This window comes from Lotus japonicus, chromosome 1 (genome assembly GCF_012489685.1).
Source record: "Lotus japonicus ecotype B-129 chromosome 1, LjGifu_v1.2".
Taxonomy (NCBI): Eukaryota; Viridiplantae; Streptophyta; class Magnoliopsida; order Fabales; family Fabaceae; genus Lotus; species Lotus japonicus.
In genome coordinates this window covers 58,596,908-58,623,349 of record NC_080041.1, presented here as the reverse complement: position 1 = coordinate 58,623,349, position 26,442 = coordinate 58,596,908, and the positions used below count along the sequence as shown (strand labels likewise).

The 26,442-nt window shown below is 36.0% G+C and overlaps 1 protein-coding gene across 3 annotated transcripts; it reads right to left on the bottom strand.

Annotated features, from left to right (window-relative positions):
- Nucleotides 1–8,323: 8,323 nt before the first annotated feature.
- LOC130733061 (uncharacterized) lies at nucleotides 8,324–13,274 on the bottom strand. Of its 3 annotated transcripts, XM_057585131.1 has the most exons (8): nucleotides 13,215–13,257; nucleotides 13,045–13,135; nucleotides 12,497–12,680; nucleotides 12,289–12,394; nucleotides 10,939–11,122; nucleotides 9,991–10,197; nucleotides 8,868–9,059; nucleotides 8,324–8,778 (listed from the first exon to the last, which is right to left on the bottom strand). In XM_057585131.1, exons 4-8 carry the CDS (start codon nucleotides 12,369–12,371, stop codon nucleotides 8,629–8,631), a joined length of 816 nt encoding a protein of 271 aa, XP_057441114.1. In that variant the 5' UTR covers nucleotides 12,372–12,394; nucleotides 12,497–12,680; nucleotides 13,045–13,135; nucleotides 13,215–13,257; the 3' UTR covers nucleotides 8,324–8,628. The 3 variants fall into 3 exon arrangements, with proteins under 3 accessions (XP_057441114.1, XP_057441105.1, XP_057441097.1); XM_057585122.1 differs by lacking the exon at nucleotides 12,497–12,680 and having other exon boundaries at nucleotides 13,215–13,274; XM_057585114.1 differs by lacking the exons at nucleotides 12,497–12,680; nucleotides 13,215–13,257 and having other exon boundaries at nucleotides 13,045–13,202.
- Between the last annotated feature and the right edge of the window lie 13,168 nt (nucleotides 13,275–26,442).

The following is a 26,442-nucleotide window of genomic DNA, read 5'->3' as shown; positions in this document are numbered from 1 at the left end:
ATTAAGTTATTTCCTAAGAAGAAACATCCTCGTGATGTGCTTTTTCTGTCATCTGCACTACCTGCCCGATAGGAAATCCAGGTTCCTTAGACCAGATGTCTTACGCGATGCTGGGACAACAGGTTCAACAATCGACTAACAGTAATAACTGTAAGGCCCAAGTTTTTAAACTTATGCTAAGTGAATAAACTTCTTATTCACGATTAGGGGTTGATGTAATGTGAAAAAAAACCTGAACTATAGTTTACCAAATGAAATAAATGTATGAAGGAGAAAGTTCAGGAAAAGTCAAAGGATTGCATCATGATCGATAAAAGTTATAGCACGATCGTTATACGCTTAAACCTAGGTCAGAAACCCTAGTATATAGCTAGTTTTCACTTTTAGGCACGACGGAAGTTAATTCCAAAAATCTTCAGAGAAATGTTAGAACTTCTCTTTTTCCATATATCACAATAGTTTCGAGGCGAAACTCTAGAATCTACGAACGTCCGATTCCAATCATCGGAAGTTTGCCGAAACCGAAACCCTGGTATTTCAAAACCCTAGAATCACCCGACAATGAAGACTTTTTCTATTCAGAGCATCAAATGAAGATTCCACACGCGTACACCCATTTCTCTTGATGATTTCAATCTTTCTTCAGAAGGAAGTTTTCTATTCCGACATCCGATGCAAAAAGCAACTTATCGGGTAAAATAGTTTTACACCGACTATGCATTAGTTGCCAAAAATACAAGGAGACCTCATTTTAGTTTTGGAATTCTTTCGCCAAAACCTATCTTAGAATTCATGGAGAATGAAGCCGGAAAAATCAGATTCGCGAAACTTTCATTTTACCGCGTTTTGCCAACCTCTATATATAGCCAAGAAAGGAAGAAAAACACAAAAATCTTACCCATTTTCTTCCAAGAGGCCGCGAGTTTGCATAGGAGAGGAGGAGGAGAGATTTTCTTCATTTCTTGCTTGATCGTCGATTAATCAGTTGCTACTTCAAGGTTTCGAGGTATAGTCGCTAATCCTTACCTCTGATCGCTTTTTCCATAGCTTTTCTATAGACTTTTCTGAGCTGATAGTTTTGAGGTTTTTGCAAAACTATCCTGAATATTTCATTTCTGATTCTAAACATCTTCCTTACGTGCCCAAGATCACTTCTGCCGGATTAGTTTTTCCGTTATGTCGCCGGAATTCCGCCGGAATCAATTTTAGCCTTAAATACCCATTTTTGGAGTAAAGCTTCAACCTTTAGGCTGAAAACTATCACCTTAGCTTAGTGCTAGTAGGATTAGTTGTCATAAACATCGTTGGTGACGTCCCTGTCAAATTTGCTTTTTGGGATTTCAGTTTTGAAATTCTAAGTTAAAAATCATGACCAAAATACCCCTGCGACAGTTTTTGATCCAATAATTTTTTCGAGTTCAGAATACCCTTAGTTACGGCTAATGATAGCATAGGAACCAAGTTTGATCGAAGAAAAATCGAACCCTACAATTACCAAAAGTGGCCGAACCTATAGGGGAAGAGGAGGAAAATTTCCTTTTCCGAAAACTTGTCCTTTCGCGCTAGATTATCGTACCTCGGAGTATATACTACTTCGGGTAACCTTAGTAAGTATTGGTAGCTTAGTTTCCGATAGATTTTGATAGAATTCTGTGGTTTTACTTTAAAGGTGCTTTTGAGGAATTTCCTGAGGAGCAACGCTTTGCTTGTGAGGAAGAGTTTGAAGATCACTCTGGAGAACCTACAGGTGAGGGCTACTCACTGAATCTCTAGTTAATGCTTAGGGTCGATGCTTTCGACATTGTTTACTGTTTATGCACTTGTTTGTGTTTGATTGGAAAAATGTTTTCTGAGGCTTCGGCTGACAATGTAGATGATTCATCTACTGATTGTTTTTGAGAGTGAATCACATGCTATGTGCTATGTGGGTAATTTAGGATGTGTGATGCATGCCTTATATGCTAAGTGCTACGTGGTTATTGCATAATATGTTGATATATGACATGTTGGTTGATTGTGCTGAGTTAAATATGCTTTTGCAATGAAATCTGAGATTCTGAATAATGAGAATAGCGGACAGGTCATGCCGATTTTATTTTGAGAGTTTGAGAAAGTTTGATAGGATGAATGAGATTCGGGCCTTGTTATGGTGTTTCATGGATCGAGACATTCTCTGGTGTTATTTGGGGATTAGGAGATCCCGAGAACTTATAGGATTTGCGATAAGACTAAAAGGATATTATTTTGCAAAGAAAACTCATAAGACATTAAAGAACCTCTAAATCTTCAAATAATGATAATAAACTCGAAAGGAAGCTTTGGATGCAAATCTTAGTTTTGGAAAGCGAGAAGGGTCGTCGGATCCCAAGTGTTGAGAATGTTAAGAAGTTGTGAGTATGTTGATACTCTTGTGCTCTGGGAGCAGTTTGTTTAGCCATCCAAGGGATGAGCCGAGGAGCTTCACTGAGGCGTGAGACCTTGTGAATGCGGGATACTCCACTGAGGCGTGAGACCTTGTGGAAAGCATGGATCTTCACTGAGGCGTGAGACCTCGTGAACAGCATGAAGCTTCACTGAGGCGTGAGACCTTGTGAATGCGGGATACTCCACTGAGGCGTGAGACCTTGTGGAAAGCATGGATATTCACTGAGGCGTGAGACCTCGTGAATAGCATGGAACTTCACTAAAGCGTGAGACTTCGTGCAAGTGTGTAAATTCACTGGGGCGTGAGACCCCGTGAAAGCATAAAACTTCACTGAAGCGTGAGACTTTGTGAATGTGTGAGACTCCACTGAAGCGTGAGACTTCGTGGGAGCATTGATGACTCGAAGAGTTATCGTGAGTGTTTGCACTCATTTTACGATTATTGTATTTTGTCGCAGAATCGACATTTACCTTAGGGTATTCTTTATAGAGACATTAAGTTAGCTAGAACACGTGGCGACGTGTCGAGTGATGTCGGAGACGTTGTTTGGCTGATCACATTGCATTCATGCACACATAGGAGGTTAATACACGGCGTGATTACCGGACCTCGGTGGATTCCAAAATGGTCATAAGACCCGGATTTCCACGTAAGAGCGCTGCTAGGTGACTCTTAGTAGCAGACCGAAATGGCAGGCCTTCGGGTTTTATGCTTGTTGGTAAATCCGCAAGTGTACGGAATCCACCCGGTTTTAAATATCGGACCACAGGGATTGTGAGTGAATAGATTCGGTTCAAGCTTTGAGTTTGAAGGTTTGTTTTACTTAGGCAAACACATGTCGAAGTAGTAATAAGGAAAAAGTAAATATAAATTCAGAAATGAAACAGAAAATGAAAAGAAAGAGTGATTTACTTTGGGTTCTTGCTCAACTAATCAATTCAAGCACATCATTCTAAGCACATGTTCTCATGAATCTCTCCTTGATGTTATAGCCTAAGCAACTACCTATCGATGCCTCGCATAGATAATTCTTTCAAACCAAAAGATAAGCCCAATGCCTTGTGTACTTAAACATTTGTTTGAAGCATAAAGATTATAAAGTTCAGGCCAACAAACCCCAACCCTTCCTCTATTCCTAGCAGCAAGTATAGAAGAGGTAATCCCATAACAAGTCCCTAATCTATAACAAACTTCCGTTCTATTATAGAAAAGCATAAAGCTAGCACATGTTCTAACTTGAAACATAAAGCATGGATATGGGATTCAAGGAAAGAAGAAGAACATGTGGGAAAGAACTTAAGATTATAACTCAAAAGGAAAAGTCTTACAAGAAAACCAAAGTAAAAGAAGAGAGATTAGCGCCATGCTTGGCTAAGAACCTGAATTACAAGCTTGGAAGCCTTCTCTCACTCTCCTAGATGTTCCTCTACCTCTGAATTTTACAAAGTATCCAAAGATGTCAAAGATTACAAAAGAAAATGACTAAAATCCTATTTATAGGCAAAAATCACGAGGTTGGGTTGTTCCGGGCGCTCAGGCGCCAATTCAGAGCGCCTGAGCGCCAATTCCATCCTGAAAACATGCTCTCTGGAGCTAATTGGCGCCTACCCAGCGCCTGCCAACGCCTAGGCGCTCCAGCTCGCTTGGAAAAGACTCTTTGGCTTCTGTAACTCCTCTTTCAATCCTCTTTAAGTCCTCCTTCAATTCCATGCTTCTTGGCCTTCTATTACCTTCAGTTTCTGCTCTCCAAACCTAACCAACAAGTCAAGGAAGAATCTAGAAGCTCAAAGAGCTCATTAGCACAAGAGGTCCTTCATAAAACAAAAGAAAATCATGCAAGTCCTAAACTTAACTTAAAATGCAAGAAAACTCCCTATAAAACTACAAAATTACCAAAACAAAACAAAGACTCAAGAAAAGATAAAAATGCATGAGAATGCATGAAACACTACATGAAACACAAGAAAAAGACTCAAAACCTACAAAGAAATGACCCTAAAAACACTACTAAATCCGGGTCATCACACCACTATACTCAACGACAGCTCGCCCTCGAGCGTCACTAAGATTAGCTTGCCCTCAAGCACAAAGAATTACTCCCAACACACATGCCAAAAGAGGGATACTGTTTTAGAAAACCGGGGATCAAGTAAATGCAGTTAGTTCCAAGAGAAAGATTCAACAATCAACTTCATGCTACTCTTAGATAAAGAAGAATTAGAGTCCACTATGAGAAGCATTTAGAGCTAACATCCTAGCATGAGACAATTGTTTAGTGCACTGAGCACAAAAGCAAGTTCATAGGTTCTGAGAATCATTCACTCAAGAGCAACTAAAGTTGACAATGCATTATTCAATGAGACTTCAAAAGGGTTGTAATGTTGGCTAGGTAAAGCACAAGGTAGGTGGTCCCTAAGGAAGACTAAGGCTGCACAAAATTTGAGTGTGGTCCAATTTGGAATTACGGAGCTTTCAAGCTATTGATACTTAGCACTCAAGTCTCTCAACCCCCTTTAGTTTCAGAATTTTTTTCTTCTTTTTTTTTGGAACTCCACCACACCATGGAGGTCATTTTCTCTTTTGACTTTTTTCAATTTTTTTTCTTTGGGGCAAGAGACAATTGCACTTGATCTCTCTATTAGCTTCGGTGGTCTTCAAGCTTTAGGTCTTCGTTCTTTTATACACTTCAGCAGCGATGGCTTGGGCACTAGGATTTGCTTGGGCTGAAGTAACAGATTGCAGTAACAAATCAAAACTGAATCTCCAAGATATTGTTGCAATATTCAAAAGTAAAGATAGAAATCAATCTTTTAACAAAGATTGTTTCAACAAATAACAACCCACAAATCAAACCCTTCTCGTACAGCTACTTGATCCTCTAGTTACTACAAAAATATATCTTCATAAAATCTTCAAGGGTCCACACTTAACGTTCCAAGCAGAGGACTGATGTCCTAGCAACACAAAGTCAGATGCCACGGCATCGGCTTCGACATCCAGTTGTTTTTGACAAAATGCAAGACAACAAATTAACAACAAGCATCAAAGCCAAGAAAAAAACTTTTGATTCTATATTTTCTGTAATCAAACTTTTCTCCTTCAAACATAGGTGGTTTAGCACTGTAGTGATCTTTTTTAGCATCGTTGGTGGTGTTATCCATTTGAGTTTTTCACACCGATCCGGATCTCTGAACACTGTTAAGTGTGGTAATCAGAACTTACGCTCTGATACCAATTGAAGGTATGAAAAACACTAGAAAGGGGGGTTTGAATATGGTTTTGAAGTTTAACCGCTTTCTCTCAAAGATTTTGACAATCTTTTCGGTGAAAGAATATAAGGTGCTAAAGGTGAAGGATAAAGAAAAGCACACAACTATTTTATCCTGGTTCACTTGATGAATCTCTCAAGCTAGTCCAGTTCACCTGTTAAGGTGATTTCTTCCTTCTTAGAATGAAGGCAATCCACTATTCAAAGATTGTTTCAACTGCACTAGCACACTTTGCTCAGTGACTAACAAATCTAAGAACTAGCAACACCAAGACAACCTTGTCTTAGTCTTGTCAAGAATACTGACCTCACCGGTCTCTCAAGGAACTACAAACAAAGTTTGTGAAAGGTTTGGTTTACAAGTAAATGCTTCTAAAACAAGAAAAAGTAAACACTATAAGAACAATGAAGAAATATTGCTAAGGTATTCACTTGTAGGTTTTTCACTTGTATTGCTCAACAGTTTGTTAGCCATTTCTTCTATCTTCAGCCTTTAAATACTCCAAGGTATAGGGGTAGTATCCGTTGAAAGAATCAATCCGTTGGAGGGAAGTTCTGGATTTTCCAGAACCCACTGTGGCTGAACGTCATAGGTAAGGTGGTCAGAATAGTACACTTGCTTTTGTAAGAATGACAATGACATTTCCTTAGCCTAGTTGACTCTTGATCTTTGGCGACGCTTCATGTTGGGACTTGTGAAGCTATGTGATCAGAGTCAGAAGGAAGCTTGGATCCTCTGACCTTCAAAACTTCGGCTTCTGGATCGATCACCTGAACTTCTGGTCTTCAGAACATGAAGTACTTTTGGTCTTGTGAGCTAGCTTACTTCTGGACTTCAGAGTCTTCAAGTCTTCAGCTTCTGGACCGTTCCTCAGAACATCTGGTCTTCAGAGCTTCAGCGCTTGAGTCTTTTAGAGTCCACATCAGAGGTTTAATCTTCAGAACATCTGAAGTGTTTGCTACCGTTCAGAAGAACGTAGTGATTGCAGAAGCGTTCCGTTGGTTACTCTTGGGTCTTCAACTTCTCATATATATATGGTCATTGAGTCAGAGTCAGAGCATGTTTGTCACAACTTAAGAAGACAAACGTTAGAGTACCATAATTGTTCATACATAATAATAAACTTGTTATCATTAAAACATGGAGTTGTACCACCTGACCAAATCTTGGTCTTACACAAGTTAAAAAAAAAAGCATAACTGATGTTGTGTGTGTTTGTAATTACAAACATTCAAGTTGGAAAAAAAAACTATCGCTCCATTGACATAAGGAATATGGATTAACTAAAAGCACATTCAAACAACCTTGGAATATGCAATGACAAAAATATAAACACACTCATATTCATGTCGTTGGAGTGAACTTATATCTATCAATGATAAGGTTTATGTCATTATTTAATCTTAATACACGAGCAGTCACGCGTTGTAGTATCTATCTAGTTGTGCTAATCAATGACATACCTTATCAACTACTCCCTCCGTTCCTATATAACTGACATTTTAAGGTTGTTGCACAAGTATTAAGAAATAACAATTAATGTTTTTGTTTTATTAAAACTACTATCTAACTTCCTATTATACCCTTTATCTCTCTTATTAATTCTAACTTTTTAATTTTCCTACCACCAATAAATGAAGGGTACAATTGGTAAAGTATAGTCAATTCTCTCTTGAACTTTGTAAAGTAGCAGATAATTAGGAACAAAATTCAGCTAGAAATAGTGTCAGTTATTTAGGAACGGAGGGAGTATATTAATATGAAGAAAATGGATCAATAAATGATTACATGATAAAATTGAATGGGTTGGATCAGATGAAATTTTACCTGAAAATCGAACTAATCCAAACCACAAATACGTACAACTCCTAATTGTACAAGTCAAAAAGGAAGAATAACTTATATGGTATACGTTTATAATTACGTACGTTCAAGTTAACAGAATCACATTCTCTCATATGATACAAGGGATATGAATTGACAAAAAGCACATTCAAACAGCCTCGGAATGTACGATAACATAAATAGAAACACATTCGTATTCATGTGCCTGGAGAGAATTTATATGTTATCAATGATTAGGTTTATGTCGTTATTTAATCTTAATATATATATGAGCAGTCGAGCATTGTAATAGCTAGTTGTGTTCATCAATGGCTTGCCTTATCAATACGAAGATAAAGGATCAATACATGATTACAAGATAAAACCGAAGGGATTGGATCGATCATGTGAGATGTCACCTGAAAATCGAATGACACACAATCACTCCTAAACTTATATGACTCCTATTAGTACAAGTCAATCAGGAAGAGTGCCTGATAGTGTGTGTTTGTAATTATGTCTGTTCAAGTTGATCAAAACACATTTGTTCCAGTAACACATGCAAAATATATGAATTAGTCAAAAACACATTCAAACTATCTTGGAATGTCTGATGATGACAGAAATACAAAAACACATATTCAAGTGATGGAGAGAATTTATGTTATACTCTCTCCGTTCCTAAATATAAGACCTATTCCCTTGATTTGTATTCGGTAGCATCTTGAAACTATGAAAGCTCAATAAATGCGAGGGGTATAAATGAAAAATAATAATAAATGTTTCTCAAACTTTGTAAGAGATCTTATATAAAGAAACACCAATTTTTTTATTTAAGGTCTTATAAATAGGAATGGATAGAGTAAATGATTAAGTTTATGTCGTTATTTAAACTTAATACATGAACAGTCCAGCACTATACTAGCTAGCTGGTTGTGCTTTAATGACATGCCTTATCAACTATCAACACAAAGAGAAGGGATCAAATATTGATAATGATCCTTCTTCATATAATATGAATTATGGAATACATTATATTATAGAAAGCTAGCAAGCTATTATTTCTTTTTCTTTTATTGCTCTTGCGTAGGTTACTTCATCCATGAATCTCTATATAGCCTCTATCCACTTCAACTTTCTGATATGGAAATCAATAACATGCTCCTTCCACATGTGGCCATCGAGATAAAGTTCATAAAAGCTTACATGTCCACTTGATTTCACGGTTAAGGCAGCACTACTCCTAGTACCATATAGACCCTGCACATAATATAATAGGATTTCAGTTATCATATATAGGTTCCAATATTCCATGATTTTTATCACTTTGTTTGCAATTTTTAAGTTACCATTGGTGTTTGTACTTCAACAAAAATGGAGCTAAGATTGAATTCCCAATCAAGTGAGCATATACGAGGTAGTAAATTTTTGTCAGCTTTAACTGTGTCCTTCATTAGCTTCTGGATTACCTCCTGCACAGGTATCTCACCTTCCCCATATTTGGCAACATGTTGTCTAAAACTGAATTCAAGGCGCAGAGCCTACAAGAGGTAACTCACACATTCCTTATTATGTACAAGATACTCAATGGCCTATAATGAACTTCAGGATTTGGAAGGAATAATTTATATTTTTCTAATAGCTTGCATAGAACGTAAATAACTGATATATAATGATATTTTATCGTAAAATGGAGAACTGTTAGTGTATTCTTCAACTTTTTCAACATAAATAATTTGTGTACCATGCATTTAGCTTATAAAAAGTCTACAGTTTCTTCCACAAACTGCATGTGTCTTGTTTGCTCGAAAAATGTGGTACACTAAAAAAGACTCATGTACCATATGTACAAGGAAATTGTTTTTCTCGTCCATCATCTAGGGACCACAGATCCCTAAAATTGGTAGGTATGTGAAGGGAGAATAAAAATAGAAAATGGATCTGAATTAGTTGTTAATTTAGATCATAAAAATTAAACACAGAATTTTGAGGGAAACCATGGAATACATTTTTATTATTTTGTTTTTGACCCAAAGTTTATTTTACTTTTTTTCCCATATGTCAAAATAAATATAAATAGTACTTTTACTTTTATCATATATAATTTTACGGTAAATTATGTCCAATACTGATTTACTAATGAACCATGTATTTAGTAAATATTATTTCCAATATAATTCTTAGAATGTGATAAAATTAATTTGTAGAAAATGTGTTTTACTTCATGAATCACATTTTTCTTAGTCCGTGATAGATAACGTTTATTGAAACAATTTTATAATAACCATGTTAAAAACTGATCCATCCACGAACTATATTTTTACAGCTTGCATTTAATAGATGTTATTTACAATATGTCTTTTGTATGCTAAAATTTATCCACTCTTTTAACTTGTGAACCATATTTTTCGTGGTTCACGGTAGAAAAAGCCTATTAAGTAATTTTTTTGGAGTCAATCTTTGTTAACCAACCTTATGCCATGGCGAATCTAACTTTGCATTTGTAAGAACATGCAGCCCTGGCGGAACCTCTTGAATGGTAATAGGTTGTCCCTTGGGCCTATTGGAGATGTAAACCATGGATTTTGATGTAACATCGGCCACGATTAAGTTGAAGCCATTGTAACATGGAGCCTCTGTTTTCAGGCTTTCTGCAAATTCTTTGGGATGCTTGTTGCTCTGAAAAACAGAAAAGAAAAAAACGAAGAAATTAAAATGAACAGTAAATTTGGATGTTAATTTGTAATTGTAATACAAACATTTCCCACTAAAACATATGTGACACCAGTTTGTGACAGTTTGAAATTTACAGTTTGTCACAGTGTTTCTGCAGAGATAATTCTTTTTTATAAACACTGCAGATTGTAGTGATAAAATTGTCACCTACTGCAGGTGTCTCGCTAGAAATGTGTAGTTCAAAAATCTTAATCGTTTCTGATATACTCAATGAGTGTAGACATATCTGGAGTGTGGAAGTAAAAGAATAGAGAGATAAATAATGAATAGGATGTATGATGCAGTGATAAAAAAGTGAAGAGTAATGATACATAGACCCTGCATTTCTAGAACTATTGTTTGGCGTACGCGTTTAGTGGGGTGTTTTCAACCTCCGCCAATAAACACATCAATATTGTAGCATCATTAAAATGTTCCCAAGCTGCTGGACTTTTTTTAAAGTACTCTGCATATTGTTACTTTTAAAAACCGATGTCGGATTGTGGTTAGAGGATTCATATGTATTAAAACAATAAAACATTAGAAAAAAGTTAAAGATAGAGAGAAAGTGGCATATTTAATTTGTGAGGTGTTATACTGTTTAATGTGTACCTATCATGGCCAAAAAATTTAACATGAAAATATCAGCATATAAAATTCAGTTCAGGAAAGAAAATAACATAGGACTAATGCCCATGCTTATACCTTGAGAAACAGAACGGGTAGGTCTCCTCGACTTTTGGCCACAGGGAGTGTATGAAGCTCCAAAACATTGGTCAGAAAAGCCACCCTTCCTTGTGTGGAACAAGCTAACCATGTACCCTTTGCTATTTCGTCCCTCCCTCCCACTATATCACAACCTTCCCACCATGACACTGGCTTCGTAGGCCTTCATCCAAATCAACATTTACATAAAATTGAAAGTTAATGACAAGCAAATGCATGCATATTTAACCAATCAAACAAGTACCAAACGCTTTTAGGGCCCGTTTGGTGGTCAGGATAGGATATGATAGAATATGATATGTGAACAGGATATCAACAGGATAGGATAAGAGCAGGATAGACTCTTATCATATCCTGTGTTTGAGGTGCACATGATAAGGACAGGATATGATAAGGAAAAATGTATCAGATTTATATTTGAATAAAAAATACATTTAAAATTCATCATTCTATTAAATTTAATTTCTTTACATTTTCATGAATGAGTCTATATTTTAAAATATATAAAATTAATTTAAATTTTATTAATTAGCCTATTTTATTGTTTTGAAGATACCCTATATTTTAAATAAAATTATGCAGTTATCCGATTGGTTTTCACTTAGTTGTGAGACGTGATAATTAACAATAAAAGTTAACTAAATTAAGAATATTATTATTTCAAAAGTACTTTATATTTGAATTGTAAATTATTAGATAAGTAGATAAGTAGTTTTAAACAATAGGAGATGAAAATAAAAAATTAATCTATTACTATTAAAAAATCAATATTTGTAATCAATGTTTTTCACTTAATTGTGACACGTGATAAACAATAAAAATTAACTAAATTAAAAATATTATTATTTCAAAAATACTTTATATTTAAATTATTATATAAGTAGATAAATAATTTTTAAATAATAGGAGATGAAAATATTATATTAGTCTATTATTATTATTAATAAATCAATATTTATAAGTAAGTAGTCTATTTTACTATTTATGAATAATAATTTTATTTATTTTTTATTTTAGTTAAATTAATATTTTTATATTTATTAATTAATATTATTATAAATTATATAATATTAAAATAAATTAATTTGGAGTTAGGATACTGAAAGAAAATATATAACTGGTATCCTATCCTGCTCTATCCTAGCTCCCCCCTCAGGATAACTTTTACACATGATTGACAGGATAGGATAGGAGACAGAATAGTGTTATCATATCCTGCTGGTGCAACAAACAACAGATAACAGCAGGATATGATTATTATCCTGTCCTATCATATCCTGTCCTGGTCACCAAACGGGCCCTTAAAGAAAAATAATAAAGAAAACTTGCCTATTGTGATATTCATCCCTGTTATTCAAAAGAAGGAACGGATAGAGTGGGTGGGATTGCCAAAGAAATAAAGCTACGCACATTGTTCACAAACTTCTTGAGTTGGCTGCAGTATCAACCAAAACAGAACAATGTATCTTATAACTCGCAAAATTGTTTTTCTTTTTTATTGACTGGAATAATGGAATGGCTTTAAATTAAAGGCTACCTAGCTATATAAGTTGGCAATTTTGATTGAATCATTTTTGTCATTAAAGCTAGCTAGTAGCTAATGAGCACAGCACCGATACACAAAAATGCCAGCATTAAAAGAACAATCCATTGCTAATAACCGATTATGTGGTTACATTTTTGCTATAGCTCCTTCATGTCCTAGGTCCTAGCTGTGAATTCTGGAAGTTGGAATATTTAAGAGAAAGTGTGGGGGCACAGAAGGAGATCATCAATATGATTAAGTGCACAAGAAAGTAAATCACAAAATTCATTCATGAAAACTTGCAAAGTTTTAACATTCCGATGTTTTTATTTTTAAACCAGGACCCAATTATTTGGAATCTGAACCCCTTCCCCACCTTAAACGATCATGTGATTGATAGCATGCTTAGATTAGCATACTTATTCAGAATCAATTCTAACATTCTTAAGTTACACTAATAATCTTTCTAAAACCGAATCAATAAAACACTAGAATTTTTTAGTGATTTTATCAGTTGATCAAACTTCAAAGTAACATGTATATGCTTCACAAGAACTTACAGTTTTTGAAGTACCAAAAGAAGAAAACATAACTGGACATGCTTCGCTTTGCTGAGTTGTTTGCTTTATGATGGGGAAATGTTATAGTACCCTGCTAGTTTGTCATCAAGGTAAGCACTTGATGGGAGTAGAGCAAATTAATATCCCAAAAAAAGCTACATTATACTCACCGAGCAATTTTCTAATGGTGGAGCAGTATAGATGACCCCAGTGAAAAAGTTCATTGGTTGGTTGGGTTCAATTAGTAGTTGAGAGGGCATGTTGAATTTAATACATCTATATAGTTAGGACACCACTTTCAATCCTAATTCTGATATGATAGATTGGCTAGTGCTATAATGTGCCACCATATTTGGAACTGTTGGGAATTCTTTAAGTGTGAGTAATAAGAAAAAATATATAAAGAAGTCTCAAATTAAAAAAAGAGGAGACTAATGAATAGTTTATAAGTGAAATGACTCATACACCCATTACCTTAGGATTTTGGGAAAAATATGTAGTGTACTTCGTTAATGTGATTCACTCCTCATAAAATGTGGTTAACATGATCATGCCTCCTCTCAAGTACACTCCTCATATTAATAACAGGAACAAGAAAAAGCAACCCCATATGTTAGATACCAAGATCCACACGTTCAACATCCAAGCAATATTACAGCTCATAATTTCAGCACATGTTTTTCTAGGATTGAAACCTCTCTTCAAGTGCGAGTCACTACTACATTCTCATGCTATTCACATTTGCATTGTCGTTCGCTTCACGGCGTCAACAGAACACGCAGCCTGACCACATCGCCAGGTAAATTTTTGATACAAGGAGCTGTCTCGTGGCTACACCAACATCGTCTCTGATACCACTTGTTGGGAGACAGGTGGAGCCTAAATCATGAGATCATGTATCAATGGGCCAACATCAAAGATCACCAAGAGATTTAGACACAACATATTTACCCAAAACCTTAAGGTATTAAGTTTATAGATCTCATATAAAGTATTCACTTCACTCGTTGTTAACCATATGTGACTCCAACTCACATTTGAATTCTGAACAGTTTCGTTATATGTCTTTACCAATTAAATTATATTATGTCATTTAAAAGATAAACGTAAGGGTATAATCATCATGCTCATACTATGGTAAAATTCCATTGGTAAATTATAGGAGAGACCAATTAGGAAAACTACATCTGTATTTCTAGGTTTTGATTTTTTAATTCTTAGTTTTTAATTGGCTTAATTGCAACTTTAGTCCCTGACGTTTACTAAAACCACGATTTTAATCCCTCACCTAATTTAATTACAAGAACAGTCCCTCACGTTCCCTCCCGTTTGCAGCGTTAGTCCTTCCGTCCAATTTTTAATAGAGAAGTCTTATGTGGCAACGCGCATGCCTCTCATGTGACCAAGAAAAATGATTTAACTGCACTTTTAGTCCCCTACTTATACACATTGTGTAGTTTTGGTCCTTAAAGTTCAAAAAATGCATCGAAATTAATAAAAAAACAATAAAGAAATAAAAAATGATAACTATTCATCTTCTTCAAAAATTCTACTCAAATTAAAATTTATTTTACTATGCCTGATTATGATTTTATAAAATACCTATTTAAATTCTTATTCAGTAATGTTTTGATAACAATCATAATTGTTTCTCTTTCCATCCTATTTAATTTAAATTGAAATTATTTATATATAATCCTTCATGTTTTTTTTTCCCGATATCTTTTATATTAAGTTAAATGTATTGATTAAATATATTTTTATTATTCTATAAAGTATACACAAATCAATACATATGTTTTTAATTATTTAAAATTAAAATTTATAATATTATGCCTGAGTATGATTTAATAAATATGTAATTAAATTTGAAGAATATGAATACTTATCATTTTCTGGTTTTTTTTTGTTTTTATATAAATGTGAATGCAATTTTTGGACTTTAAGGACCAAAACTACATAATGTGTATAAGCCAGGGACCAAAAGTGCAATTAAATCATTTTTCTTGGTCACATGAGAGGCATGTGCGTTGCCACATAAGCCTTCTCCGTTAAAAATTAGATGGAAGGACTAACGTTGCAAACGGGAGGGAACGTGAGGGACTATTTTTGTAATTAAATTAGGTGAGGGACTAAAATCGTGGTTTTGGTAAACCATAGGGACTAAAGTTGCAATTTAGCCTTTTTAATTCAAGAGTTATCTGTATATTCTATCATATTCTAACATTATCTTCACCCTAGATCTACATATGAAGATATGAGTATAAAACGAAGATATGAGTATAAACCAAATGCTAAATCATATGTATTCTATATGCCAATATCAAACTCATACCTAAATATGAAAAGCAAATACATTTTTCTAATAAAAAATTGTTGAAGGCTTCAAGAAACTCAACTCTTCAAATGTTTCTTATAAACCAAGTTGGATAGGTCAGGGGTGATCAGGCTTTAAGGTCGCCTGAATTATGTGCAAAGTAGGGTGACATCTTCTTCTAGTTGCCTCTACATACTAGGCCCTGACGGGCAAATGATCTGTTGAGAAGCACGGGGTGACCGATTTTGGCTAAAGCCTTGAGACGATCACTTGAAGGTTGTGGAGTATTTGGAAACTACCTCATCCTACAAGCGACTAGCGAGTGAGAACTGCCTCATTAGGCGAGCGAACACTTTATTGGCGACTTCCTTATCTGGAGAGAGACATCTTCGTGCAATGTGTAGTGCTCTCACTTGGTGAGTGACCTTGGTTGGGCGAGCGACAACATCTTATTTTGTAGTGACTCAAACCTCTTGTAATTATGTGTGTTCACTATTAAAATGAAAATAGTTAGGATTAAGATTCCTTCCGTAGAAGTTTTTAATCTAGTCTTGGTTCACTATGTGAACACAAATGCTTCCTCATATTTTAAACGAGGAATTCAACTCTTCAATTGAGATCATACAACTTAAGCAAAAGGTTTAGGATCTCAATAATATCTAGCCCCATTTACACAGTGCATGATAAGTTAATAAAATATTATTGAGCCCGAAGAGCCTTATACAAAATAACATTGGTAAGTGTGTTAATTGTGTCATTCTCTTATGTCATACCTTATTTTCATTGTCTTCTAGCAAACTAGTTGAATCTCGTGCACTGCACGGGTGACTTTATCATTAAATTTGTGTAGTAATATCTTTTTTTAAGTTTTGTAATTTTAATTGCACAAATATTTTTTAAAGAACTTTTTAATTGCATAAATTTGTAAATGTTTGTTAGAAATATATATTTAATGAATTAAACCGTAAAAAAAATTTAGTTTGTTTATGAATTTATATATTAATATTTTGAAAGATCTTTAGGATGATAATTTTACATATGATATTTCAATTTAATATCATAATAATAAAAGAAATAAAATTAAGGGGTTAGAATGATAAACTTGCTTGGTAATTATTTTCATAATTATCAATATATAAAATTTGTATGACCTGCATTTATTCATAAGAGGAGCTCATTTTGTCGTTTGCTGACCACGTTAAGTTCCGTAGAGGACAAACAGAGGCTTGATTTGCTTGTGTGAACATCTTTTAAAAAATTATATATATTTCTTTTGTTGAATTTATAGTATTTTTTTGGTACATCGGAAAAATAAATTACACTTGCGAGAGATTGATCTCGGAACCTTTCTAGCACTTACCACTTAAGCTAACATAATATGATGAAAAAATAAAATAAATTAAAAAGTAAGTTGTTTTCTTAATTTGATTTTCTAGGATAAAGTTTATTTTCGTATATATATATATATATATATATATATATATATATATATATAATGTTGAGAAACAACCCCTCTCAAGATGGGTAAAGTAACCAAGTCAACAGAAAGCCGACCAAAAATCCAGCTACTACAACAAAACCCTCCACCACTAAAAAACCCACAAGCATGCAACCATGCTTTAACACCCAAATCAACAACCCCTAATGTCAACGTCTACACCTCTAGGAGAGCCCCCATTTGAAATCGTAAACAACGACAGGTTCAACCGGATGGGATCCTATCAAGTCACACGACACCTGCAAAATATGTTGGTACATGTTGTCATGCATTTTGTCAAAACAACCGATTGTCGAAGCAGATGTCGTGGCCTCTGACCTCGTGAAGCTAGGGCATCAGTCCTCAGCTTGTGTTTCTGTTGTGGGCCCTCTGAAGATTTACTGAAGATATGTTTTTGAGTTACTTGAGGAGAAAGTATCTATTCCAGAAGGGTTTATTTGTTGGGTTGTTATTTGTTGAAACAATCTTTGTTAAAAGATTGGTTTCTATCTTTACTTGTGCAATAAGAAACCGAATCTATCAAGATTGCGTTTTGAATTGCTGTTACTGCAATCTGTTTCTTCAGCCCGTGCCAACCCTAAAGCCCATGCTACCGCTGCTGAAGTCTATAAAAGGATGAAGACCTAAAACGTGAAGACTGTCGAAGCTGATAGAGAGAGATCGAGTGTTTTAGGATTTGTGTTTGTGCTTTGTCCTTTGTTAGTTGTGAATCTGTCTTTGCTCACTGATCCTATAAAGCAAAGAGAGATTTTGTGTGTTTGATTGCGTTCAAACTCTACTTGTTCATTGTGTTCACCAATCACTGTGGCAGTGATTGAGAGAAAGTGAGAGGGGCTCTCATACTTAGGTTGAGATTCTAAGTAGAAATACACTGGGTAGATTAGGAAGTGAACTATGAACTGAGTTGTTCATGAGTGTCTGTAATTCCTGAATCTTGAGATAGTGGATTTCCTTTCTTTGGGTGCAAACCCTCCAGACGTAGGTGAAAGTTTTCACTGAACTGGGTTAACAATTACTGTGTGTTATTGTTTCTGCTGTTAAGTTTTGTTTTACTGTTAAGCGGTTGTCGAACCTCTTGTCCCAGCATCGTGCAAGACGATCGTATCAGAGGGAACCTGAATTACAATTGGTATCAGAGCAGGCACCCTGTTCTGGTTGGGTGAGCTCCAGGGAGTTTTATTCAAGTTCTCATGGATAACAAGGAGGGAGGATCAGTCAATAGGCCACCCATTCTGGATGGTACTAACTATGACTACTGGAAGGTTCGCATGACAGTCTTTCTCAAATCAATTGACAACAAGACTTGGAAAGCTATTGTCAAGGGTTGGAAGCACCCCACTAAGGCTGAGGTTGAAGGCACCTCTACTACTGTTGTGGAAAAACCTGAAGAAGAATGGACCAGTGTTGAAGATGAAGCTGCTCTAGGAAATTCAAAGGCTCTAAATGCTATCTTTAATGGAGTTGACAAGAATATGTTTAGGTTGATCAATACGTGTACTGTGGCAAAGGATGCTTGGGAAATTCTGAAAACTGCACATGAAGGAACTACTCGAGTAAGGATGTCAAGGCTTCAGGTGCTTACTACTCAATTTGAAAATTTGATGATGACTGAAGAAGAGACTATTTCAGAATTCCACATGTGTGTCCGTGACTTGTCTAATGCTTCATTTGCTTTGGGAGAACCTATGTCAGATGAGAAGCTTGTAAGGAAGATCTTGAGATCTCTTCCTCAGAAGTTTGCTATGAAAGTCACTGCAATTGAGGAGGCTCAAGACATTGAGAACATGAAGGTTGATGAACTTATTGGCTCTTTGCAGACATTTGAGTTGAAACTGAGTGGAAAATCTGAGAAGAAGAATAAGAGTATTGCTTTTGTGTCAAACACTGATGAAGGTGATGATGAAGATTGTGAGGGTGAAAATCTGTCTGAGGCTCTGGCCATGCTAGCAAGAAAATTCAACAGAGCATTAAGAAAGATTGACAAAAGAACCAGGCCTAATGTCCAGGACATGAAGTTCGATAACAACCCAAATTTTCTAATTCACAGAGGAAGACCAAAGAAGATGAAAGATCTGGTAAGAATAAAGGAGTGCAGTGTCATGAATGTGAAGGATATGGCCACATCAGGTCTGAATGCGCCACCTATCTTAAGAAGCAGAAGAAAGGTATGATGGTAACTTGGTCAGATGAAGACACTGAAGATGAGGAGGAGATATCTGCAAACAAAGTCAATGTTTTCTCTGGAACCGTCTATGAGTCTGATACAAGTGATGAGGACATTACAGATGAGGAACTGGCTGAGACTTACAAGCTGCTACACATCAAGTGGGAAGAAGCATGTAAACTTGTGAGAGAAAAGCAAAGTGAGATAGAACAACTTGTCTCTCAGAATGAAAGGCTGAAAGAGCTTAGCACAAAGCTGAAGGAAGATCTGGAGGAATGGCAAAGTAAGTTTAATAATGCTGAAGTTATTGAAAAGGCTAATCTAGTGTTGATTAATGCAGGACTTCAAGAGGAAGTGGCAACTTTGACAAGAAAGCTTGAAGCTACTCACAAATCTGTTAGAATGTTGAACAGTGGTTCTGATATGCTTGATGAAATTCTGAAAGAAACTAGCAAGCAAGGAGGGAGTTTGAAGGGAATTGGCTTTGACTATAGAACAACAAACAAAGAAAATCAGAAAGGTTCAAAGAAATTTGTGTCTGCTGCAAAACAAACTGAATTCAAGAAGCCCAGAAATTATCAGTTGTCAGATTCATTGCCTCGACATGTACCTCTGCATGTGAAACCCCAGCTTAAGCTTGACAAAACTGTACCTTGGAAGTGTCACTACTGTGGTAAGAATGGTCATATAAAGCCCTATTGTTACAGGTTATATGGTTATCCTCAGATGCACGATAAAAAGCCTGTTCAGATGAGGAAGCAATGGAAGCCCAAGGGTGAAGTCAGATGTCAGGTAGCCTACACGTCCTTCAGAGCATCATCAAATGAAGATTGGTATTTTGATAGTGGATGCTCAAAGCACATGACAGGAAACAAGAGCTTCTTGCAAGACATCAGAAGTCACTCCACCAACTATGTTACTTTTGGAGATGGAGCTAAAGGAAAGATCAAGGGAATAGGAAAACTTGTTAGCACAGAATCTCCTAACTTGAACAATGTGTTACTTGTAAATGGGTTAACAGCCAACTTAATCAGCATAAGTCAACTGTGTGATCAAGGATATGATGTGAAGTTCAATAAGATAGAATGTGTTGTGACCACTGATGATGAGAGAGTTGTGATGAGAGGAGTCAGATCAAAAGACAACTGTTATATGTGGACATCAGAAGAAAAAGCTCATGTTTCCAGATGTTTGTTAACTAAAGAAGATGAGGTGAATGTATGGCATCAAAGACTAGGACATCTCAACTACAGGAGCATGCAAAAGATTCTTGCAGATGAAGCAATAAGGGGATTGCCCAATTTGAGCTTGGGAGAAGGAAAGCTATGTGGAGAATGTCAGATTGGTAAGCAAACCAAGGTGCCACACAAGATGCTCCAGCATCAGACCACGACAAAGGTTCTGGAATTGCTTCACATGGATCTCATGGGTCCCATGCAGGTTGAAAGCTTGGGAGGAAAAAGGTATGTGTTTGTCTGTGTAGATGATTTTTCAAGGTATACATGGGTTGAATTTATGAGAGAAAAATCAGAGACTTTTGAAATATTCAAGAATCTATGTATGAGACTTCAGAATGAGAAGGACTGTGTGATTGTTAGAATCAGAAGTGATCATGGAAGGGAGTTTGAGAATTCAAAATTCTTGGAGTTCTGTGGAACAGAAGGTATTAGCCATGAATTTTCTGCCCTCATCACTCCACAGCAGAATGGAATAGTTGAAAGGAAAAATAGAACTCTCCAGGAATCAGCTAGAGTAATGTTACATGCTAAGAAGATTCCACACCAGTTCTGGGCTGAAGCTATGAGTACTGCCTGTTACATACATAATAGAGTCACCATCAGGGCAGGGACATCCTTCACACAGTATGAGCTATGGAAAGGTAGAAAACCGTCTGTAAAATACTTTCACATATTTGGAAGTAAATGTTATATCCTTGCAGATCGTGATCCTAAGAGGAAGCTTGATCCTAGAAGTGATGAAGGAATTTTCATGGGATATTCTATGAACAGCAAAGCTTATAGAGTTTTTAACTCTCGCACAAGGACCATGATGGAATCTGTGAATGTGACTATGGATGATGAACCAAGCAAGAAGGAAGAAGCAGTTTTGAATGAAGATGATAATGGTGCTGATGTTCCAGCCGATGCTCCAGCAACCGCCCTCGACAATGAGTCAGAAACAAGTGCTGATGAAAAGGAAGACAAAGATATCACATCAAACAAAGCTCCATCAATCAGGGTTCAGAAGAATCATCCTCAAGAAAACATTATTGGTAATCTTCAAGAAGGGGTGACTACCAGATCCAGAAGTATAATTGCTCACAGTTGTTTCATTTCTAAGATAGAACCCAAGAATGTCAATGAAGCTCTCACTGATGAATACTGGATAAATGCTATGCAAGAGGAGCTAGAGCAGTTCAGAAGAAATGAAGTGTGGGAGTTAATTCCTAGACCTGAAGAAGTAAACATTCATCATGTCTCATAGTTCAGGAAAGAAGGAATCTGTCAAGGCCAAGATTGAAAGAACTGCTAAAGGAGTCAAGTGTATGGGTTTGAAGAGTGATTCTTCTCAACCATCTTCTGTGTCCAAGAAAGCCCCCAAGAAGATGAGATCAAGAAACCCAACGTGTAAGGTCTACAAATTACAGGTCAAGAACAGCAAAACCCCAAATGTTCCTATCCTTGAGGATGTTCCTGATGAAGATTCTCTCGTGAAATCGCCCCCTGATGTTGTACCTGATGTTGAGACATCTGGGTCTGTGGAAAGTTCTGCTCAAGAAAAACCTGGAAAGGATTCCACTTCTCATGAAGCTTCAGGTGATGCTACCCAGCCTGATATCTCTGTGTCATCCTCTTCAAAGGATGCTGATCCATAGACTGGTAACTCTGAGGGTATCAATTTTGAAGAGCCAATCCAGGCTCCAGCCTCTGTTCAGGACATCTCTGATGATGCTTCTGATGATGTTCCTCTGACTGAGACCTTTGCTGATAGTGTTGCTGCGAGGATGAAGAAGAAAAGAAGGGTTTCTTCTCCTGAAGTCACTCCAGAGAAATCCAAGTCTTCACCTATAACCTACAAGTCCCGACAAGCCAGTGTGAAGAGTAAGGGAAAGCAAAAGGAAGACAAGACTCCCACTGAGAAGAAGAAGAGGAAGATTTCAGTTGAAGTTGAAGACTCTGAGTCAGATGTTGAAGTCGGTGTCCAGGACATTCGATCTTCTGAGAAAAAGAAGTTTTCTGGTAAGCGTATTCCTCAGAATGTTCATGCTGTTCCTATTGATAGAGTGTCTTTCCACTCAGAAGAGAACGTTCAGAAGTGGAAGTTTGTCTGCAAGAGGAGAATGGCCAAGGAAAGGGAAGTTGGTTCTGATGTTCTTAAATGCAGAGATGTTATTGCACTTATTGAGAAAGCAGGTCTGATGAAGACTATTCAGAATGTTGGTAGGTGCTATGAGAAGCTTGTGAGAGAGTTCTTGGTGAATCTCTCTATTGATGTGGGACTTCCTGATAGTGCAGAATTCAGGAGAGTCTATGTGCGGGCTGAATGTGTGATGTTCTCACCTGCTGTGGTCAATCAAGCACTTGGAAGAAGTGCTATTGAATTTGTTGATGAAGAAGTGTCCATGGATGATGTTGCCAAGGAGCTTACTGCAGGTTATGTGAAGAAGTGGCCCAGCAAGAAGTTGTTGTCTACTGGAAATCTGAGTGTGAAGTATGCTATCCTTAACAGGATTGGTGCTGTGAATTGGGTTCCTACTCAGCATACCTCTGGTGTTTCTGCAACGCTTGCCAAGTTGATCTATAGGATTGGCAAGTCTATTGCTTTTGATTTTGGAACTTTTGTGTTTGAGCAGACATTGAAGCATGTTGATACTTGTGCTGTGAAGCTGCCTGTTTCATTTCCTTCACTTCTTACTGAGATAATTCTAAAGCAACATCCTCAGATTCTCAAGGCAGATGATGTGGCTATGTCTCGTGGAGTTCCAATCACTTTGGATCAACGTTTGTTTATGGAGCCACATGTTCTAGACATTGCCTTACCAACCAGCAGAACATCTGCTCCTCCTGTGACTGAGTCTGGCACTAAGACCATAATTGCTGAATTACTGGAAGTCTCCAAGGCTTTGCAGGAGACAATCAGGGTGAGCACTGCCAGGAAGCTCAAAGTTGATGCGTTGCTACTCAAGCTACAAGAAGAAGAACGTCAAGATGGTGAGCAAAGTGTTGCTGCTACAGTTGCTCCGAATGTGAGTAATGAAGAGGAGGAAGGATCTGAAGAAAGTGCAGAAGGATCAGGAGAGGATTCCAGTTCTGAAGACTAGTTTGTTTTTGTTTTTGATGTATTCGTGCACCCTTTGCAAATTTGTGCTAAAAAGGGGGAGTAGTCTCCAGAAGTTTGTGTTTTCAGATGTTTGAAGATCTATGATCAGAAGTTTGTGAAGACCTATGTTTCTACTGTGAAGTTGCTTCTGCTATGTGTGTTCTGAGAGTGTTAGCATTGAAGACAAGTTCAAGACAATGGCTATGTTTGTTTCAAGAGGCATGTTCTGATGGCAGTATTTCTGAAACGTTACTTCTGAAACGTTACTTCTGAAACGTTACTTCTTAAACATTACTTCTGATATGTTAGCTTCTGATAGTAGTACTTCTGATCATGTGCTGCCAGCTTCTGATGGTAGTGTTTCTGATACGATGATGTTCAAGCTAATCTATTTTGGTGTCATCATGTGCTAAGCCTGATTGTACTTTTGGTTGTGTGTTTGTGCTGCTAAGTGTTTTGTTCCAACTATGCCTTCTGAAGTATGGTAGTTGGTTGTGGAGTTGCATCAGTTGAGGGGGAGATTTGACTAAGGGGGAGAATTGTTTCTCTAGTTTTTATCCTCTTTGATTGTGAGTTGTTTTTAGACAAAATTTGACAAAGGGGGAGATTGTTGGTACATGTTGCCATGCATTTTGTCAAAACAACCGATTTTCGAAGCAGATGTCGTGGCCTCTGACCTCGTGAAGCTAGGGCATCAGTCCTCAGCTTGTGTTTCTGTTGTGGGCCCTCTGAAGATTTACTGAAGATATGTTTTTGAGTTACTTGAGGAGCAAGTATCTATTCCAGAAGGGTTTATTTGTTGGGTTGTTATTTGTTGAAACAATCTTTGTTAAAAGATTGGTTTCTATCTTTACTTGTGCAATAAGAAACCGAATCTATCAAGATTGCGTTTTGAATTGCTGTTACTGCAATCTGTTTCTTCAGCCCGTGCCAACCCAAAAGCCCATGCTACCGCTTCTGAAGTCTATAAAAGGATGAAGACCTAAAACGTGAAGACTGTCGAAGTTGATAGAGAGAGATCGAGTGTTTTAGGATTTGTGTTTGTGCTTTGTCCTTTGTTAGTTGTGAATCTGTCTTTGCTCACTGATCCTATAAAGCAAAGAGAGATTCTGTGTGTTTGATTGCGTTCAAACTCTACTTGTTCATTGTGTTCACCAATCACTGTGGCAGTGATTGAGAGAAAGTGAGAGGGGCTCTCATACTTAGGTTGAGATTCTAAGTAGAAATATACTGGGTAGATTAGGAAGTGAATTATCAACTGAGTTGTTCATGAGTGTCTGTAATTCCTGAATCTTGAGATAGTGGATTTCCTTTCTTTGGGTGCAAACCCTCCAGACGTAGGTTATTGTTTTCACTGAACTGGGTTAACAATTACTGTGTGTTATTGTTTCTGCTGTTAAGTTTTGTTTTACTGTTAAGCGGTTGTCGAACCTCTTGTCCCAGCATCGTGCAGGACGATCGTATCAGAGGGAACCTGAATTACAAAATATATCTAACCCAGCTATGCAAACCAAAGGACCCAAGATTCTAGGATAAAGTTAGTTGACTATTTCTAAAATAAGGTAGAGCTTATTGTATAGGATTACTTTTTGGCAAAGAAAATAATTATAGGACTTCAAATTCAATTTTTTTTTTAACAAAACATTTATTGTTTTTATAAAGGTAGCATTTGTTGTCAAAAGTGTTAAAAACATCATAATTTTTATGTTCTTCGTAAGTTTTTTTAACAAATTTTATTTTAAATATAATATATAAGAGTTTAAATATGTCTTTAATCGTAAGACCTTCCATATTTCTTTCTAATGGACATGTTTTTTAGAAATTAATTTTATTAGGGTAAAGTAAAACTTCTTTAATCAGAAAATAAATCGGAGGACCCCCCTCAACCCATGAATGAACATAATTACATAAAGCTAACTTTGATATACAGTTTGCCACCACATTAGCGAAAAACTTCACATGAACCAAACTGCAAGAGGCAAAATCGACTAAGGTCCAAAAAATCCTCCACAATCATCCGCGAGTAGGATGCCACTAGTGATTTACGCCCATCCTTCAACAAAAGACTATCTGTTTCAAAAACCAGATATGAAAACCCCGATGGATAGCAAATATGAATATCCCATTTCAAGAACAGGCTCTTGGCTGGCATAGGATCCAACGTAAGTCATATCACGCTAAAGCCATGATCTAACTCTAATAATCGATTATAATTAGGCTTAAACCAGCAAAATACATGATAGATTTTGTCTAATATTAACGCTTGAATCTATTTTTTTAATAATTGTTGAAGAATTGAATTAAGTAATCTCATATATTTTGTCATTTATAAAAAAATTGATAGTATATTTAAATCATTTCATATAATTTTTAAGTATTATTTAACAAATACCAAAAACTCAAAAACATAGAATTTTTAAAGTGAATGATTATGATGTTCGTATGAGACATAGATCACATCTATAAAATAAATTAAATCCTAAAGTATAATATTATATTCTTGAAATCGTTCATGGTATTGGAATTAAAAAAATAGTATATGGAGAAATAATAGACCTTGGAGACAAATCTTTAAAATGTTAGCTTAGAAGATAAAACACACTATCTCATGGGTAAGAAGAAAATAAATGTACACATGCACCTATTGAAATTGATGAAACGATTGAGTGTTGTCATTCGCTAAAAGGCAAATAAGAAGAAGTGAAGAAAAAATATGTGTATAGGAGAAAATGATGTGATAGTCTCTATCTCATCAACTTTTAAAATAGGATATCAAGTCAAATCTAGTAATTACGATGATATTGATGATGATTTATTTAGTCCATTAATTTAAATTTTGAATTTTAGAGAATCTTTGGTTTTAATTAAAATATTTTCTAATTTACTAGTGAATATTTGTGACGTTCAGAAAAAATAAATGAATACTTGTGTTTTAAACTTGAATATTTTTTTCACCAAAACAAATTTGAATTTTTTCCAAATTCGAATTACATTAAGTTATAACCTTCCTTTTATAGCTTTCATATTTATGAATTATTATATTTTAAGCGTAAATAAAAATAAAAATCTAATTATGTTTTAAATATAAATATCCATTAA

Coding starts and splice junctions, on each gene's coding strand:
- LOC130733061 (XM_057585122.1), bottom strand. CDS start 12,371: ATGTGCGTAGCTTTATTTCTTTGGCAATCCCACCCACTCTATCCGTTC. Junction 11,123..12,288: donor AGGGATGAATATCACAATAG/GCAAGTTTTCTT, acceptor ATTTGGATGAAG/GCCTACGAAGCCAGTGTCAT. Junction 8,779..8,867: donor TTGAAGTACAAACACCAATG/GTAACTTAAAAA, acceptor TATTATGTGCAG/GGTCTATATGGTACTAGGAG.